The sequence below is a fragment of the Mixophyes fleayi genome, chromosome 1 (genome assembly GCF_038048845.1).
Source record: "Mixophyes fleayi isolate aMixFle1 chromosome 1, aMixFle1.hap1, whole genome shotgun sequence".
Classification (NCBI taxonomy): domain Eukaryota; kingdom Metazoa; phylum Chordata; class Amphibia; order Anura; family Limnodynastidae; genus Mixophyes; species Mixophyes fleayi.
Genome location: NC_134402.1, coordinates 194,560,507 through 194,578,346, shown reverse-complemented (window position 1 = coordinate 194,578,346; position 17,840 = coordinate 194,560,507). Strand labels below are relative to the sequence as shown.

The 17,840-nt window shown below is 39.1% G+C and overlaps 1 protein-coding gene across 4 annotated transcripts in view; it reads right to left on the bottom strand.

The window, feature by feature from the left end:
• Positions 1-1,460: 1,460 nt before the first annotated feature.
• Positions 1,461-17,840, bottom strand: part of DOT1L (DOT1 like histone lysine methyltransferase) — a 140,121-nt gene continuing 123,741 nt past the window's right edge. For 3 of the 4 annotated variants that reach the window (XM_075204711.1, XM_075204710.1, XM_075204713.1), the window contains 3 exons: positions 8,047-8,117; positions 7,274-7,918; positions 1,461-4,546 (listed from right to left, as the gene is read on the bottom strand). In XM_075204711.1, the coding sequence (XP_075060812.1) occupies positions 4,539-4,546; positions 7,274-7,918; positions 8,047-8,117 (724 nt within the window). In that variant the 3' untranslated portion in view covers positions 1,461-4,538. The remainder of the gene's footprint in view (positions 4,547-7,273; positions 7,919-8,046; positions 8,118-17,840) is intronic. The other variant, XM_075204712.1, reaches the window with a different exon arrangement.

Genomic DNA, 17,840 nt, shown 5'->3' with positions numbered 1-17,840 from the left:
AATGAAATGCTTTCAAACTGACACATTCTGATGTTAATTACAGATGTCTTCTCAATGACCTATACAAGCCCCATAAGGAACCTATATGGATAATATAACCCCCAACAAATATGATGTAATCATTGTTCACATGCATAGGTTTGGAAAATGATAACATGTTAGTGGACTTAATTCCTCATCTCTGCTCTGTTTTAGAAGTACATTATAATATTTATAGAACTGATTATTATAACTTTTTGGACAAGGGATAATAAAAATGGTTATTTAAAAAAAACACAAAAAAAAACCCCTAGCATACCAGTACACATCTTTCCGTGATTTCACAGAGGAAATGGGTTTGGGCAACAAAAAGCAAGGTTTAAACGTGATTTTAGAAATAACAGTTCTTAAAGCTCAGCCTTCTACTGATAAAATTTTCCATTCCTTTTAGTCTTTCCCAGGAGCAGAGTACACAAAAGACTATGCAAGGATCCATTACTGTTTCTGTGCTTTATTTAAAAAACAAAAACAAAACTCTTGTGATTTCTGAACGTCAAATCTGTTGCGGTTAACGCATATGAAATCACATTTAAACAATGTTTTGTGTGAGTTCCTAAACAATTCATGCGTCACATGGGCTTTTTTTATAACACTACATTTATTCATTGTTTGGTTTATTCTAAATGATTAAAATTAGGTTGCGATTCAATTTTGTGATTAGAATGGGAGTAACTAAAGACTTTCTAAGTGTCAACTCTCGAACTAAACCTTAGAGGTGGATGCAGGATGTGTTTACCAGTAAATGGGAGATATAAGTTGGTAATTTTTAGACAAACCAGATGCTTTTGTTTTGATTACCCCTTTCACAGCCACATGGCATACCTGTGTAAGAGTTATAAGTTACTTCATTTTAAACGTAAAACTTTTTTATTGTTGCACTAAATGATTCAATGCAAACTGGATCTAAAAGAGCAACTTCTGGTAGATTCAGTTTATGTGGGTTTAATAGTAGTAGCAGGCATGGGGGAAAAAAACAAAAACTGGTACAGGTCTCTCCTGCACTACCCTGGGACTGCCCTCTTGCGAGGGAAGTCCTTTCAACATCACTGCAAGAATGTCACAGGTGTTCTTGTTGAGAGTAGGATGCAGTGCTTAACATTATGTCCTGCAATTGTGGTGCTTGGAGCGAAATACATATACAGATAAATATCTATATTTGTCACAACACAAGCTACATCCTTCTTCCACTATATGTAAAACGGATATTAATGACTTTCAAAAATGTAATAGTGGTCCTGTTTCTAAACAGTAACATTCGTGACTACAGTGAAATGTTCAGTCCACCCACACAGCTAACTCAGCCGTGATAACGAGGCCACTTTCCAAGCACAGAGCATAAAAAGTGCATTGACCTTTACAGGAAATTTAGGAGATTTCAGTGTTTAATTTTTACTTTATTATAACTCTCAGAAGACAAATCAGAAATTTAAAATCATGTTTTATTTATACACAATTTCAGAAATTGTTAAGAAAACCAGGCCAATATTATTTCATGGGATTTCCATACAGCCTTCTCTAGATAACAGATAAAAAAAAAAAAAAAAAACATTTGTGAACTTTTCTTTTTCTTTGCTACCACTTTTCAAAATGTCAAAAGCAACAATCTACAAAAATTAAGGTAAAACAGCATCGATAGAAGATGGGAAACATTTTACAAGGCATAATGGCAAGTATCAAAATGATTACTAACCAAGAAGGAATTTAAATGGTTTCTTACAAACATGTGTTTTAATCTAACGTCCTCCTAACGCAAGACAAAAAATAGACCAAATTGAATTCTATTATACAAACTGCCAAGCACCCATATTTATATATATATTTATATATGTATATATTTATATTATTTAAACCACTCTCAGTCAAAGAACAGTTGTAGAATGTTGCTTTAAGCACGTTAAGGCCAGTAAAATAGTGTATTTTATTTCATCAACAGAACCATTTTTGGAATGCAAAAATCTTTATAGCCATTATGTAGTTTATGAAGGCTCTGCCTTTGTGCTATTAAATATTTTGTTACCAGAATTCAAAATAAAAATAAACATTAACAAAATTAAATAGCCCCTCTTAAGTCTTGCACAGGGGAGATACTTTGTGTTCTCATTTTGTTTCAATAAAAGACTTTTAAAACAATATCCACATGGAACATGATTATAAAGTAAACTGATCAGTTCTTTTGATGAAATTGTTAAAGTTAATATAAGTTAGGGTAATATTAAGGTTCTCTTTCAAATTGCTGATTGTGAAATATGTTTGGGACTACGGTAAAGCAAGTAAAAAATGTAATTTAAATAGTCACAAGAGGTGGATGTTTCGGCTTACATAAATTATACCAGTCTTTTGGTGGGTTTGGCACATACAAAGTGTAAAACGAAAAGGTCTTGATTTTTGTACTGGGGAACGTAGTGCCAAGACGCTACCACTAGGAGGCTAGATGTTAAGTTTACACCTTCCCTGCAGGCCATACCCCTGCTAATCAGTTTTACCTTAATGTCTCACATAAAAGTGTAAACAAAACAGTAGCATGTAAAATGCACATCCTAGATCAGAGCTAAAAAATCCAGTATGAGGGCCATGATTAGCCAAGGCTAATCATTTTGCTGCATTAATACAAGCAAGTGATTTACATAGTTGCCAACAATCCCTAATTTCCAGGCACACTCCCAAGGTTAAATAATTGACCGCCTGTGCAATAAAACATTTAGCATGCTGTATGAAATTCTCCCGATAAATTTTATGTGGACATTATAAATAAATATTAACTTAAGATTATACAAAACACCAAAAGGGTGTTATAATCAAATCAAGTAAACTTGTCAAGATCGTGATTGTAGTGCTCCTAAAGCAGGGTACACTACAGGTTTTTAAACCAATTATCATGCCAATCACACGATAAACGACTCTTCGGTACAATATTGCATTAGCATGTAAGCTCCCACGATCATGTTTTATCGTACCAAAGCACATCATATCGCTTGATTTGATTTTATAAATTGACTAAAACACACTATTAACGATGGCAGGCAAATGTGGAAGTCTGTATGCACTCATAACCAGCAGTGTAGGCAGATCTCTATACAGTGTGTGAAGTCACACTCCTTTCAGCAGATGGTTATGAAGGATGAAGAGCACAGATCTGAAGGTAAATCGTGTAGGTGTGTACACATAAATCTGCATGCTCATTGGGACTGTTCGTAAAACTGTTACAGAAATCACATCTCCAATCATTTTCTGTAGTATGTACCCAGCTCAAGTTTGCAGAGATAGAATCTAACATGACCGGCTTATGGCCAACAGCCCTACAGCAAATTGTCACTGGAAAATATTTTAAAATGCTGGCAACTATGATTTGGTACATACGATCCTGAAATCCCAGCTTGCTATAGTCAATCATACAAGTTATAGAACCCTGTTCTAGATAGAGAATGTCCGTGTTTGGCCCCAAATAAATGTCCTACTGGGAGAGGTTTTAGATGCATAAACAGATTTAGATATATGCAAATCTATACACATATATATGTACCTATGCACAAATGTAAAATACACACATTTACAATATACGCACATGTATGCATTATAGCTTAAATTATATGTTTAAGAGAAATCAAGTATTTTTTTGAAAATGCAAACTTCCTTTATGTTAACAACCTATGGTCATAAGTCACCAATTTACATCTACCAACACTTCTGGGCCTAACAATAACTGTGCCTTAATAACCTGTGGCAAACAGTTCCTACTGTTACAATCACAAAATTAGCTGCCATTTCATTTTCTGGGGAAGGTAAACCCACAAACAAAAATAAAAAAAATAAAAAGGGAGGAGAGGACAATTCTGTGAGCAGACAGAAAAATCTATCATCTTACCAGGAACAGAACAAAATGTACTTTGGTTATATAGGTACAGAAGTCATCAATAAATTAAGCACATATATTTAACTGACACAATGGATCCAGAGTCCCAGTGTGTACTGTTCAAAGAGCACCACAACTTACAGCACCAATTTACTGAGGCACAATCTTGTATGCTTAGCACCAAATGAATATGCATTGAGGGATAACAGAAAAACTGCCATGTCCCTCACGTGAATCCAAAATCCATGTGCCATTTTGCTTTTTCTGCTCATTTGTTGAACTACGTCCTCCAAAAAGAAAAACCCACAATAATAAACTTCTACAAAGCAATAAAAAAAAATTATTTTTTTTTTTAATATAAATAAAAAGTACAATTGTTGTTTCCCGGATTTTGCTTTTGAGTTCTCATTCACAGTGGAATATTTGTGTGTGTCCTGGTGCAGAGATCAGTAAAAGATGAAGCGATTTTAGGTTTAACCAGTGGTAGCTACAAAAGGAAGGATTGAGGGAGGAAACAGCTGCCCTCAAAACGTGATAAGCACCTTTTTTTATGGAAGGTGGACAAAACAAAAAAACACATAAGAAAAAAAGAAAACAAAACAAAAAATAGTTCTGTTTTTGCATAGACGAGTTCAATTGAGGTAGACTTTTAGATACCTGCAGTAGAGAGAAACAAAAATTAATATAAAATCCTTGCAATAGTATTACATTTCAGTTATTTGTGTATTTCAATGCAGTATGGAAATCATCCAGAACACTGAGGCTTTTAGGATAAGTGATTCTTCTTTTCAAGCACTATCCTGACAATAGGCTTAAAAATAACTGGTTTCTCCCGTTATTCCTCTTCCCATTAAATTGTTTAGTTTTGATTTATACAAGATGATACAATTACATCAGACTTATCTGATCAGGGTACCTTTCTTATAAGTGACTCACAATAACTTATTTATTAAATGGGTATAAAATGGTATGTGCTATAGATCAAAGACTGAATGCTACCAAGATCACATATGAGCAGCTATATTGTCAATGTATAGCACTAAATTAGAGGGCCGAGTACAAGTAAACAGTGTAGCAGCACAGATTACTGTAACAACAGTGTAGGTAATACTTGGTATATGTACAACAAACCAAATAAGAGCCATTACAGTCACCTTCAACAACACTGCAGCATATCCGTGAAAGACATCCCATATGGGGTATCAAATCTGCTACAGGCAATTTCTCATTTTCCTGTTAAAAATCTGAATAAGCCAGATAGCTGAAGAGATTCTGAAAAGTGGGAATACTTAAGCAAACTTAAAAACATATGAATGATTGCACATTTAATAATGATGCTTTGGTATGAAATTGAGCTAATTTTCAATAATATAAATATTTTATAACTGACTTCATTATTCATAGATGATGAAAATATTTCAATCTCATGACATGGACATTTAAAATCTGCAATACAGGTAATTATCCAGAACGTATTTTTTCAGAGGTAAAAGGGCCTTTCCATAACATGAAACACTGTGCTTAAAACATACTAAAGTAAATTTAAATATTGTCACTATCTTTCAATAGACAGCCCAAGGAACCCACCTCCTCATTAAAGACGACTTGACAGGTTTGTGAAAACTTGTGTGTTTTACATAGTGCTCTGTGCACTATAAATTAAAAAAAGTATAAGCTCCCTCCAACTGGAAGAAATGTTAATCTATAAGTGTGCACTACATGCATTTAGCTGCATGCCTGGGAAGCTTCCTCCTACGCCACAGCTCCCCGGATGCAGAAGCATAGGAGCTGGGTGAGGAAGTCGTCTGGGAAGAAGCATAACTTCAGCTTTGAAGCTGACAAATACTTGCATACAGCTCTTCTGGTAAGAGTGAGCATATTCACAATATTTTTTCACAAACCTGACAGGTCCTTTAAATTGTTTATCAGTGCTGCTCACATTGACTTAAAAAGCAGGCATGTGGTGGTGATGTCTGCATAAATGAGCATCAAATATTTGAATAGTTCAGATCTTTTGGAAAATTAGTTTCCAGATACATATGTAATTTGCTATTGATTGGTTCTTCCAAAGGATGTATAGACAGTCCTGTAAATAGACCGTTTTTCACAAATTATTGTAAAAAAAAATCTAAATAAAAAAATTTGATTAGCTACTTGGCAAGCAAATCAGGAAACTCCTTTGGACAGGTCTTATGTCCATTAATTTTTCATATTTTAAAAGTTTTGCATACACAATACTGCACGGCAAACAATACATGAAGCAACTTCTTTTGTAATTTGGTTTGGAACTAAACTTGCAGCCATTTTGTGGACATATTCATGAGTATGAAGAAAAGAACATTGAGAATATTAGTTGTAAAGTACCTTGGTGATATCAAAGGTTTTAATTATATGGATAGGCCACATGCTCAAGAACACTGGTTGCCCTCTGTATCTGTAAACAACCGATGCGCTTTAAAATACATGTTCAACCTCACATACTCCCCACATGGTTGTGGGATCAGAGGAAATACATTTGTTATCACAATGTCACCTTGGTGTCTACCAGCTACAAATTGCTAGGAGGACTAGTGAGGACTGCTTGGAGGACTGGAAAAGTGAAACGGCTATGGAGGATGTGGAAGTACCCACTTGGATTGTTAACCTTATGCTAATGTTTGGACTTCATGAAATACATAACCTGCCAAAGTTTGGGGAGACCTCCTGGTAAATTTCATGCTCAATTTCAAAATGTTTGTGACCCAGTGTTTAAACTAAAGGAGAGTTATATTCATCCGACTTTATATAGTATCTTCAAAAAAGAGGAGTGGTTTAGACATGTTTGAAAATGTACATAATTACAGTATTGTTTAAGATTTGTTCAGATTTTCAATTAGTTTTTGCTTTCTGGCAGATGAGTGCAGGGGACACCTATTTGTACAATTATAGTGAAATATCTCTTCCTTAGCTGTAAGTTTTGCTAGTTATAATTTGATTACGCAACTTGCCAATTTCAGTCTTTACTAGGATGCTCAAAACTACTTTACCATACAGTACGTAAAAACTTTATTTTCTCTTTGGCTTTCAGTGGTGGGATAAATACTGCTTTATATATTACACAAAATAAAAAAACCCGATATTAATGAACTATGGAACACAGAATGGGTAATTGTATGGCAACATTAAAAGCTGTTGTGAAATTCAATGTGTTAACATTTAGATTTTAATTTTCAGTTAATTACGTTTAACTTTGTTCCATAAGATACACCATGTATAACTTAAAACTGATTTGTAAACCCAGCATTGTCCCCTTTTTGTACAAACAAATATTTCATATTGCACAGTAGTACAGATTCTCTGTATTAACATACATTACTGCACAGTTGGGAGGAGTGGGTCACTCACCTCCTACTGTACCACCGGTCACTCCAGGAGCTGTGAAGCTGGCCATGCCATGGGAGTTAGCCAGGCGGCCGGCTGTCCCACTCACATGTATAGGCATAGAACTGAAGAGAGACTGCAGTACTGAATTGCTGGCAACTGAAGTGAGGCCACCCTGCAGCGATAGCTGGGAGTTGGCTGTTAGACTGCTTAAGAATTGGTGGTGTGTGTGTAGTGGGCTCGGGCCAGGTCCTTTCCCATTCAGCAGGACCCCCTTCCCCTGTGTCATAAATAGATTAGTCCCTGCTCGTCCCTCCCCATCCCTTTCCCGACTGCGGGGAGCTCTGGAGCGTTCAACTCTTGAAGCTGGACCCCTTTCCTCTCTTTTTCCACCATCGGATGCAAACTTTTTACTCAGGAACAAGTTGCCCTCTGGTGACGTGCCCACTTCTGCTCTTGTGTGATCGACAAGACTGCTAGCTGACCCTGGACTCATACCCCCAGAACCTCGACGAACCCCATCACCAGATGAATAATGGGTATTGTAGCGTGGGGGTGAAGCAGGACTGTCAGGGGTGCGGCTGGGAGCTGCATCAGAGATCGGGGAGAAGGTAGATTTCCATTTGCCTACACTCTCGCAAGAGGATTTTCTGCAGGGGTACGGAAGACCTAAAGTGGTGGAGGGGAAAGGAGGTATCAATAATGGGAGGAAGAGGAAAATTATGTCCAGAAATAGATTGAAGTAGAAAGATAGCCATTTATGGAAATAGTCAATAAAAAATCCTTTGAGCACTTACCTCTCTCCCCTTCACTCCTCTGTGGGGAGTCTTTGCTCTCGAAGCATAAGTTAGAATTTTTTCTCTCTGTCCTGTTTAGAGGAAGAACAGAAACGTCAGTTTGTCTTGCCAAAAGAACAAAATTCATCAACTGATTTTTCCCTCTACTAATAGAAAATTCTATTTTGATATATATTTTAATAAGCAGTCAAATCAACTTTATACAGGTAGAAAAAAAAAAAGCACTTGGGGAAATTATTTCCAGATCTGGCTTTAGGCGCTAATTAAGCAAATTACATTCCAACATGGTCACGGACTTGCATCAACAAGAACAATAAACCCCAGTACTCCACTATTTGACTATGGTTGGTTACAAGCAGAAACCTCAGTAACTTTGAAGGATGGGTGATAACCAAGACAGCTTAACACACAGCAGTGTAAGGCGATATCAACATGGAACCATGAGGGAAAATCATCTAAAATACAACAGTGGGTGAAAGCATAAGGCAGAAAGTGCAACTGCATATCAAACATTTGCAAATTTCAACCTGTGGTGCAAGCAGCCATTTTAAATCAACAATTGTTAGATGAACGTCACAGAACAGGCGATCAGTCTGATTACAGCAGTGTGTAAGCCATTCATAATGCCTGGCAATATCAATAGCAGTGTAGGATCGAGTCAGATGAATAATCCTTCACAATGTTCGACAAACAGATGTGTGCCCATGTTCCAACAACAAAAAAAATAAAAAGAATGTAAGAATTGTTTTGGTTTCGTAATGATATGGAGTGCATTTTCCTCGCATGGCTTTGGTGTTTTCATTCCCTTAAGAGGCTACCTAATGGTACTGAGTGCTTATCCCATTCTGCAGCATTTTGTCCATATGGGTGGAGTGTCTTATATGATGACTATGACCCCATACACAGAGCTTGTTTGGTTGGCCATTGGTTTGATGAGCGTAACTATCATCAAAATGTAATGTCAGATAAGAACCCAATCATGAATTTACAGGAATATTCTGGAATGACACTTGACAGTGGTTTCCAACTAGAGATGCTCACTGAAAACCGTGAACTGGTTTTGGATCTGGATTAGCTTCGTGTTTTAGCTTTGGCAAAACCGCCCTCGTGTGTTTTGGTACAGGAACTGTATTTTTTAGAAAAATTCCAATACTCACATAAATTTGCTCTTTTTTTGATCCTACATTATTATTAACCTCAACACTAATTTCTAGTCATTTGCAGTCAATTTTGACTACCTCACAGGTCACATTATTATTTTCATACACTTTCGGACAAATACTGCAGCGACCTGGCTGAATGCTAAGCGTCAGAGCAATGAAAACAACACGGCAGTTCCTACCACATCTAGAACACATTGGCATACAGCAGTGGCAGAAAAGAAAAGTGGTGCAAGATGGAATTGTCCTTGGGCCCTCCCACCTTATGTTGGATCTTAAAAAAAAGGATATGCACACACCAAGCACTTCAGCCACAAGCGTGCCACTCCTTGTAGCTGAAGTGCTTGGTTTGTTTGGGCCCCAACAAAACAAGGTAACAATGGACTTAAGGCACCTAAGGTAACAGTGCTGTTAATGAACTCTACAGTGGCAAGATGTTAGCATCCTCAGCCTCATCCACATCAGTGTGTATATCATCCTCACACATTATTAATTCATCACTGCTGGAATCCACCATTACAGAAGTCTCAGTATTTTGATGTAATTGGCTGGAAAGGCCTTCCTCGTGGAACTTGAAGTTCATTTTTATGAACATCATCTTTTCCACATTTTGAGGAAGTAGCCTCCTACGCAGATCGCCGACAAGGTTCCCGGCTGTGCTGAAAACGCTTTCCGAGTACACATTGGTGGGTGGGCAGCTTAGGCAGTGCAAAGCGAGTTGGTAGATGGGTCTCCAAATTCCCTTTTTTTCCTCCCAGTATGTAAAGGGACTGTCTGATGTGCCTATTTCTATGCCGTCGTGAAAATAATTCACCACCATCCTTTGGATGCTGATGGTAGGATCAGGTGGACTTACGGCAGAGGTGTTACGTGTTTTGGTCAATTCTTTTAGACCAGACCAAATGTCAAAATTTGGTGCCAAGTCATCTGCATCATGCCTGGGTCTCTTGGGAAGGCCAAGTTTTTTCCTAGCAGCAGTTGAGTGAGAAACTGAAGGAGAAGACACCATCCTGGCACGCAACACTTGAGCTGTCTTCTGGCTCACCAGGAGTTCCTTGCATCTCTTCAGATCTGGATCAGTTGGAAACAAAGAGAAGGCACAGGCCTTAAACCTAGGATCAAGCACAGTCGCCAAAATGTAGTGATCCAATTTCAAGACGTTGATAATTCTTGGAGAAGCGAATAAAGTACTTCATCTACAAGTCCAACATTCTTAGCGTAATTGCTTTGTTTAATCTCCTCCTTCAGTTTCTCAAGCTGCTTTTCCAAAAGTCTAATTAAGGGAATCACTTGACAAGCTAGCAGTGTCTGAACTCACTTCACAGGCGACTACTTTGAATGGTTCAGCACCTTGCACAACACGGAAAGTATTCTCCACTGCGCTTGAATAAAATACATACCCTCTCCTTTCCCAGTGTCATGTCTTGTGGAGTAAGCGTGGATGACTTTTCGCTGTTCCTCCATCCGCAGAAGCATATACAGGGTGGAATACCACCTCTTGCTTCAGTTGGTGGTAGGACAAATTAAATTGCTCTTGCATCTGCTTCAATCGCCTACATGCTGTTGCCGAATGCCGGAAATGGCCAGATATTTTACGGGCCACAGACAGCATCTCCTGCACGTCCTTGTCATTTTTTAAAAGGCTCTGCACAACCAAGTTTATTGTGTGAGCAAAACAGGGAATGTGATGGAATTCACCTAGCTGTAATGCTCTCACAATAGTGGTGGCGTTATCAGAAATGACATATCCTGAGGAGAGTCCAAGTGGGATAAGCCATGTTGCAATGACATCCCTTAGTTTTTGTAACAGATTGTCAGCTGTATGCCTCTTAGTGAAGCCGGTGATACAAAGAGTAGCCTGCCTCTGACAAATGTGACTTACTTGGGTACATGCTGCTGCTGTTCCTGCTGGTGCAGTCGAATCACCAGCCCAGTGGGTTATCACAGTCATATAATCTTTAGTTTGCCCAGTTCCGCTTGTCCACATATCTGTGGTTAAGTGTACAGTGGGTAGAATGGCATTTTGTAGTCCAATAATTACATTTTTATGAACCTTCTGGTAGAGGTGAGGAATAGATTTCTACTGAAATGGTGTTGTGATGGAATTTGGTAACGGGGACACAAGACCTCAAGTAACTGTCTAAAACCAGCTGCATTAATAGTGGATATTGGATGTAGACCTAATAGTAGCAGTCGCCATTGTGTCTGTGATCCGCTTTGCGACTGGGTGACAGCTTTCACACTTGGTTCCTCTTGCAAAGTATTGTTTAACAGTCAATTGTAGTAAACTACTAGTAGTCTTCTTCTTGGTCTGCTTCTGGGATGAAGATTCACCCCCAGCAGCGGGACTAACGCTCAAGAATTCATCTGAGGAATCCAGGATAGTGGAGGAGTCATCTAACTTTTGCAAATTGAATGTAGGACTAACTCCGATCTCTAATGAGGATATTGATAAGGAAGGTGTTGTGGGTGTAGATTGCAGGTGTCAGGATGTAGGTGAGAGGAGGGTCCTAACTGCTGATGAACTGCTTGTTGCTATTTTTTAGCATAAGTTTCTGATTTTCCCAACAGCTTGCCATGAACTCGCTTCAAATGGCCTAACATGGATGAGGTTCCTAGATGGTTAAAGGTCCCTACCTCGACTGACTGTGGCTTTACATACACTACAAATGGCTAGACAACTGTCAGGATTTAAGTAAAAATAATTCCACACAGAAGCAGATTTTTTGGTCTTATGTCCAGGCTTCTAATCACGTGCCAGAAATGCTTCCACCGGTGCAGAACTGACACAAACATAATCATCCTCATTAACATCCTCATTAACGCCCTCTTCGGCTACACAATATCCCCCTCATACACCAATTGATGCCACTTTGGAATTGCAACAGAATAACTGCCTACAGTCGGGCTTTTCAGGTACACATCAGCAGAAATGCTGAAAGGGGCCTTCTTTATGGGTAAACGATCAGAATGGTCACGATTACACGCAGCACTCTTGGACGGACTCTCCTCAGGAATTTGTGTCATTTCTAAATCTGAACATACATTTTCCTCTAATGCCTTACTCTTTTCTTCCAGCTCGGCTTTCACACGTAAAAGTATTTGGACACCACTTCTGGAGTACGAATGACAGTCTTGCTTGGTCACGACTGACCTTACAAGAAGATGTCTCAAGTGACAGTTGCAGATCTCGCACTCAGAAAGGCGAAGGCCTCCTTCGCTCTTTGCCACTGCGTGTGTAGAATGGCATGTTGGCAATTTAATTTTTTTTCTGCAGATGACTTTGCCTGGATTACAGGTCTTTTTTTCTTGACCAAGGTAAAATGTGTTTGACATTTTTGTTTCCCTGACTTAAAAACACTATGCACTTTTACATAAGCTTTACCAGATGACAAGGGGTTACTATCATCATGACTGCACCCAGCAGCTGCTTGGTGCTCCTGCTCTTCTGTGTATTGCTGTGAATCCATTTTGATAACACCGTATACTTTGACTCCAAATTCAGAAGAAAATCCTGCCAGGCTGAATATTTGTATTTCAGCAATGACACTTCGCAATGTAACCAGTAGAATGTGACTACAGAATTACACCAAACCTGCCAGCACTAGTATTTGTATTTCAGCAAAGATAATTAGCAATGGAGCTCTCAAAAACGTCACTGTAGATTTTGTTGAACACTGCTACCCCCTCCTCTTTCTATTCTATCTATGTTGCTGCTCAACTGCTCTACAGACACTGCTACCCCTCCTGTGTCCCTCTGTGAAATGGACTAGATCGCCGTGGAGGGCGGTACTTTGATCTCAGATATCGCGAGTTTTGAAATCTGACAACGTAACGATGATGTTTTGCATCATTTCCACTTCCGAAAAAATGCGAAAGTACCGAGCCGGCTCGGCACTCGGATATGCTCAGTTCGGGTGTGTTAGGTTCTCGGGGAACCGAGCCAGAGCATCTCTATTTCAAACCCCATCATCAAGGCATCTGATTGAATTTCTTGTGGAAGAACGGTGCTGCATTCCTCCTTGCACAACTCCAGAAATTTGTAGCTACACAGGATGGATCAACAGCCGGTTACTTTATATTTGTGATTATTTTTTTTTGTCCACTACCTTTGCTCCATTGCACATACTGTTTTTAAACTATTCACAATATACATCTTTGAAAGTTGGTCCCACCCACTAACTTGGATCAATATACTACCCCATGCGTTGTAATGTATGTTTCTCTTGCTCCCCAATTTAAAAAGAGTGACTATCACAAAAATGCATTTTCACAACTGGGAAAATATAAAAGATTTACAGCCCTGTACAATGTAAACAATGTCTGACAGCTTCTGACCCTGTCCAATGAAGGAAGAACAAATAAAGTTATGAACCTCAGCAATCAACAAACTTGCATGTCCCACACTACATAGGGTGACTGGATCACTTATAAATAACTTATTGTATCAATTTATTTAAAAGGAAATAGCGCAGGGCGCTTATTTATATAATTGCAAATGTACTTATTTTTGATATTGTGTGTATGTTGGTAAAGGAGATATCCATTTCTGAGACCAGGGGAAGAAATTTGTTTGTTTTAACTTTGCTAGAGGAAATGCATTATTTCTGAGGTATATATCCGATACAATAATCCTTTGTTGAGAAACTTTTTTGTGTATCTTGGAGCAGGGAAATGACTTGTTTGGGATTTTATAACTTTCTTTGGGAATGTGTATTCTGCAGCTGTCTGAAGAAAGGACCAATGGTAATGGTCTAGCACCTGAAGGCACAGGAAGGTTTAATTAAGACTTGGTACTAGATTTCCTGCATCTAAAACAAGATGCAGGAAATCACAGCAAGTTTTAGGATATCACAGATAAGTAAATATTGTTAGCTTTGCATGGCTTGTAAATACATGTTTGGGTAAATACATTGCATCCAGATTCTAAAAATAGCTCAGACCTCAGGGGGCTGGCTTATCCTGTGAGACTGTGTGCCAAACTGTATGAAAACGCACTGGTTTTTACTGAATGTATCAATGGTACCTTCAACCAGTTTGAAAGCAAATAGACCAGGGGGGATCCATCCACAGCAACCCTGATCCATAGTAAGAGGTCAGGGGTACCAACCCAGGTGTACCAGCAAGGAGGTACGCTAGCAGTGACAGTTACCCAGAAGGAACCCGGTTCTGGATGCCGGTAAGGAGTCCAGTGGTGGCAGCATTTGTAAGCCTCTCCTACTGCGGTTAGAGGGTGCATTTGGGATAACGAGAGGGAACGGTAGAAAAGTAACCAGAGACGGTTCCCAGCAACAACAGACAGGTTGGCATAGGCGGTGCATCCTGTCACAGTTGCATCTTACTAAAAAAAAAAAAAAAAAATTCCATAATTCCAAAACTGTGTACTTAACACCTGGTGTCTGTTTTGATTAGGAGGTTGGCAACATCCCACATAAAATTCCTGTTGAGCATTGAGCCGCTGGAAAGCTAGTTAGGGCCTTGAGCAAATATAAAGAAAATAGAAATAAAGGAGATATCAAATGTAGAATATGGCAATGTTCGTAAAAAAACGAAACCATAACAGTATCCTACATATGAGTTCAGCTTACAGCTGCAAACACACACAAAGCTGTCCATCTGTACGACTGAATCTCAAAGCATAATTGTATAAAGTTGCCAGGAATATCAAAGATGAAACTCTATAAATATTTTAAATGGTTATATATACACTGCACCCGGTTAGACAGTGATTTTCAGGACACTGTTGTGGGTAACAATGGCAAGCTGGATTTTACAAGAATAACCATCACACAAGTGATTTAATAACATTTTTTGTTAAAACTAGAGGGGGCGGGCCACAACACAGTCCAGATGTGCTGGACACAATAGAGTAGAGCTCCTCCTGTGCATAAGAAAACGGGACTTTTGGTATTTATGTAGAGTCCTTTTCTCCTAATACCATGTGATATAGATGTAGCGTATGGAGCTCTGGTATTTTAAAAGTTTTCTTCCATGGCAAGCTTCCCCATCTATACCTCTATAGGCTAAAGATTTCATTTTAATTAACAAAGCCATCAAAAAAAGAACAACTGGAGCGAGAGCATCTGGAAAACAACCTGAATCTGAACAGGAATAGAAAAAAATAAAATAAAACAAAAAGGAGTGAAACAGGGAGGATGTCCAGTGTCCCCTATGGATTAGGAAAAAGGATTTTAATTAAAGGATATGCTGTAACATCATGGGGATATCCCAAAGCTGTCCCTAAAGGGGGTAATGCACCTTCACAGTGCGCAGAACCGTGCAACCAAAATAATCATTTCTGGACAAAAGTGTCAAACTTATAGCATTTCATATAAGCGTGCACTGACCTCAACCTCACAGGCTGGCATCCATGGTGAGAAGGATGTCCAAAAGGTGAATGGACTACCGCTGGTGAGGTTGCTTCTCTTCAGCCACAACACAACAATTATTCACTGAGAAGTCAGCTGTAAGTGGCACCTGTTCTACTTTAAAATGAGTTTGCTAGAGAACTCACTAGAGTAAAACTTAATGAATTAGACTACGTCAAAGGAGGCCATTTTGCCTAGAACTCTCATGTAAAAGTGAACACCAGCTTTGTGATCAAGAGGGACATCCCCATGAACTGAAGGGAGACTATCTTGTCCTTTGGTAGAAAGACCTGTTGTAGAAGGGTGTCAAAAAGTAACCCCAAGAAAACCATTCTCTATGATGGAACTAGGCTGTATTTTTTTGAGGTTCAAGATTCACACATGCGAATTCAGAGTCCTGGCCATCACTGTTGCATGGTTGAGAAGACCAGGGGACTTGCTTTTATAAGAAGGTCATCCAGGTAAGGGATCAGAGTTAAACCACTGGTCCGTAGCAAGGCCACCATTACTTGCGTGACCTAGGCAAAGACCCTCTGAGCCATTCACAATCCAAAAACTAGGGCCCTGAATTGGAAATGCATAGACTGCACATTGGGAGGGACACCATTGTCTCCTTGGGTTCAGATTGGTACGTGAAGGTAGGTGTCATTATTGTCCATGAACACCATGAAATCCCACTGCTCCATACTGTTGATTACAGACATCAGAAACCCCATTGTGAACTTGTCTCCTGTAGATAGTACAGAAACCAGACTGGTCCTAAATCTGAAGTCTTTCAATGTCTAAGAAAAGGTTGGAGGAAAGACCCCCTTCCTCTTTCTGTACTCAGTGAGACAACTCTGGAAGACAATAGAGACTGAATGACCTCCTTGAGGGCTACTCTTTATGTGGGTTATCCTGGTGGACCCATGGTAATAAAAAAAATCTGGTGGGGGAGGGGGGTGACCACTGAAAACTCTCATGCATCCCCTGAAATGTCCCTGACTCCAGCATCCAGTGTGGAATCAAACCATTTGTCCCGGAACAGAAGCAGTCAGGTGTCCACTACAGAGGCCCTGGGTAGGCCATCCAGCTAGTCACCTCATTTGGTTACCAGCGGGATTGGAAGCTGGGCAGCTGGCTGTGCCTGATTGCGTCACTCTCCATTGGTTTCCTCGGGGTCCCAAAGGTTGTGCCCTAGAGGTGGTGGCGGAGTTTGCCATGGATGAATTCTTTAAAGTGCCAGAGGTCCTGACCCACATCTATATTCCCATGGTGCTCCAGAGCCACCCAACATCAGAGAAAATAATAATTCTGTAAGCAGTGTAAAACTGTGGGTTCTAGTGTGCAGATGTAAACAATGGAATGGATTTTAAACTTTAATTTGCATAACTGGCTCTGATAAATAAGTGCCACAGAAAGTGATGGAAAAAAATAAAAATAAATGTAGATTACTATGATGAAAGCAGACTGGAATGGATCTCTCACAATGCTATTTATAGTTTACTGCCTCTTCATCGATCCTATGCTCCAGGCATGGATCTTGACAGAATGCAGTAAACTTGCTAGCCAACAGCTTTATCCCAGTACACGCAACATTATTTGTAGGCAAAAGCACTGTAAGATGTAACAAGTCAACTAAAGGTTTAAAATAAAACCAGATATTCTTAGAGCAGACAAACTTACAAGTTAAACCATTATACAGTATTTTGCTAATTTTAATGGCAGTACCTGAACAACTATTCAAAGGACTAAGCACTCCCTCCAGGTTCTGAAATAAAAGGTATTCTATTTTATTGGCTCCAACTTTATTCTGCGTCAGGAAGACAACCTCAAACATACAGCCAATGTCATTATGAACGAACTATCTTCAACAAAAAGAAAAACAAGGACTCCTGGAAGTGATGATATGGCCCCCCACAGAGCTCTGATCTCAACATCGAGTCTCTCTGTGATTACACAAAGGATTTGAGCAAGCCTACATCCACAGAAGATGTGTGGTTAGTTCTCCAAGATGTTTGGAACAACCTCCCTGCAGAGCGCTTTCAAAAATTGTGTACAAGTGTACCTAGAATAATTGATGCTGTTTTGAAGGCAAGATTGACACCAAAAATTGCCTGCCTACCCTGAGTTTATCAATGCCTAAAAAAATTGCTTCATTGTACATTCTAAAGACTGATAGGATTATAAATGCAGACTGTAGATTTAATTTTTTTACATGTATCGTTGTCACAGGGTCTTATTTTCAAATGTGGAAAATGAGTGTACTGCAATATGGGCGCCATTA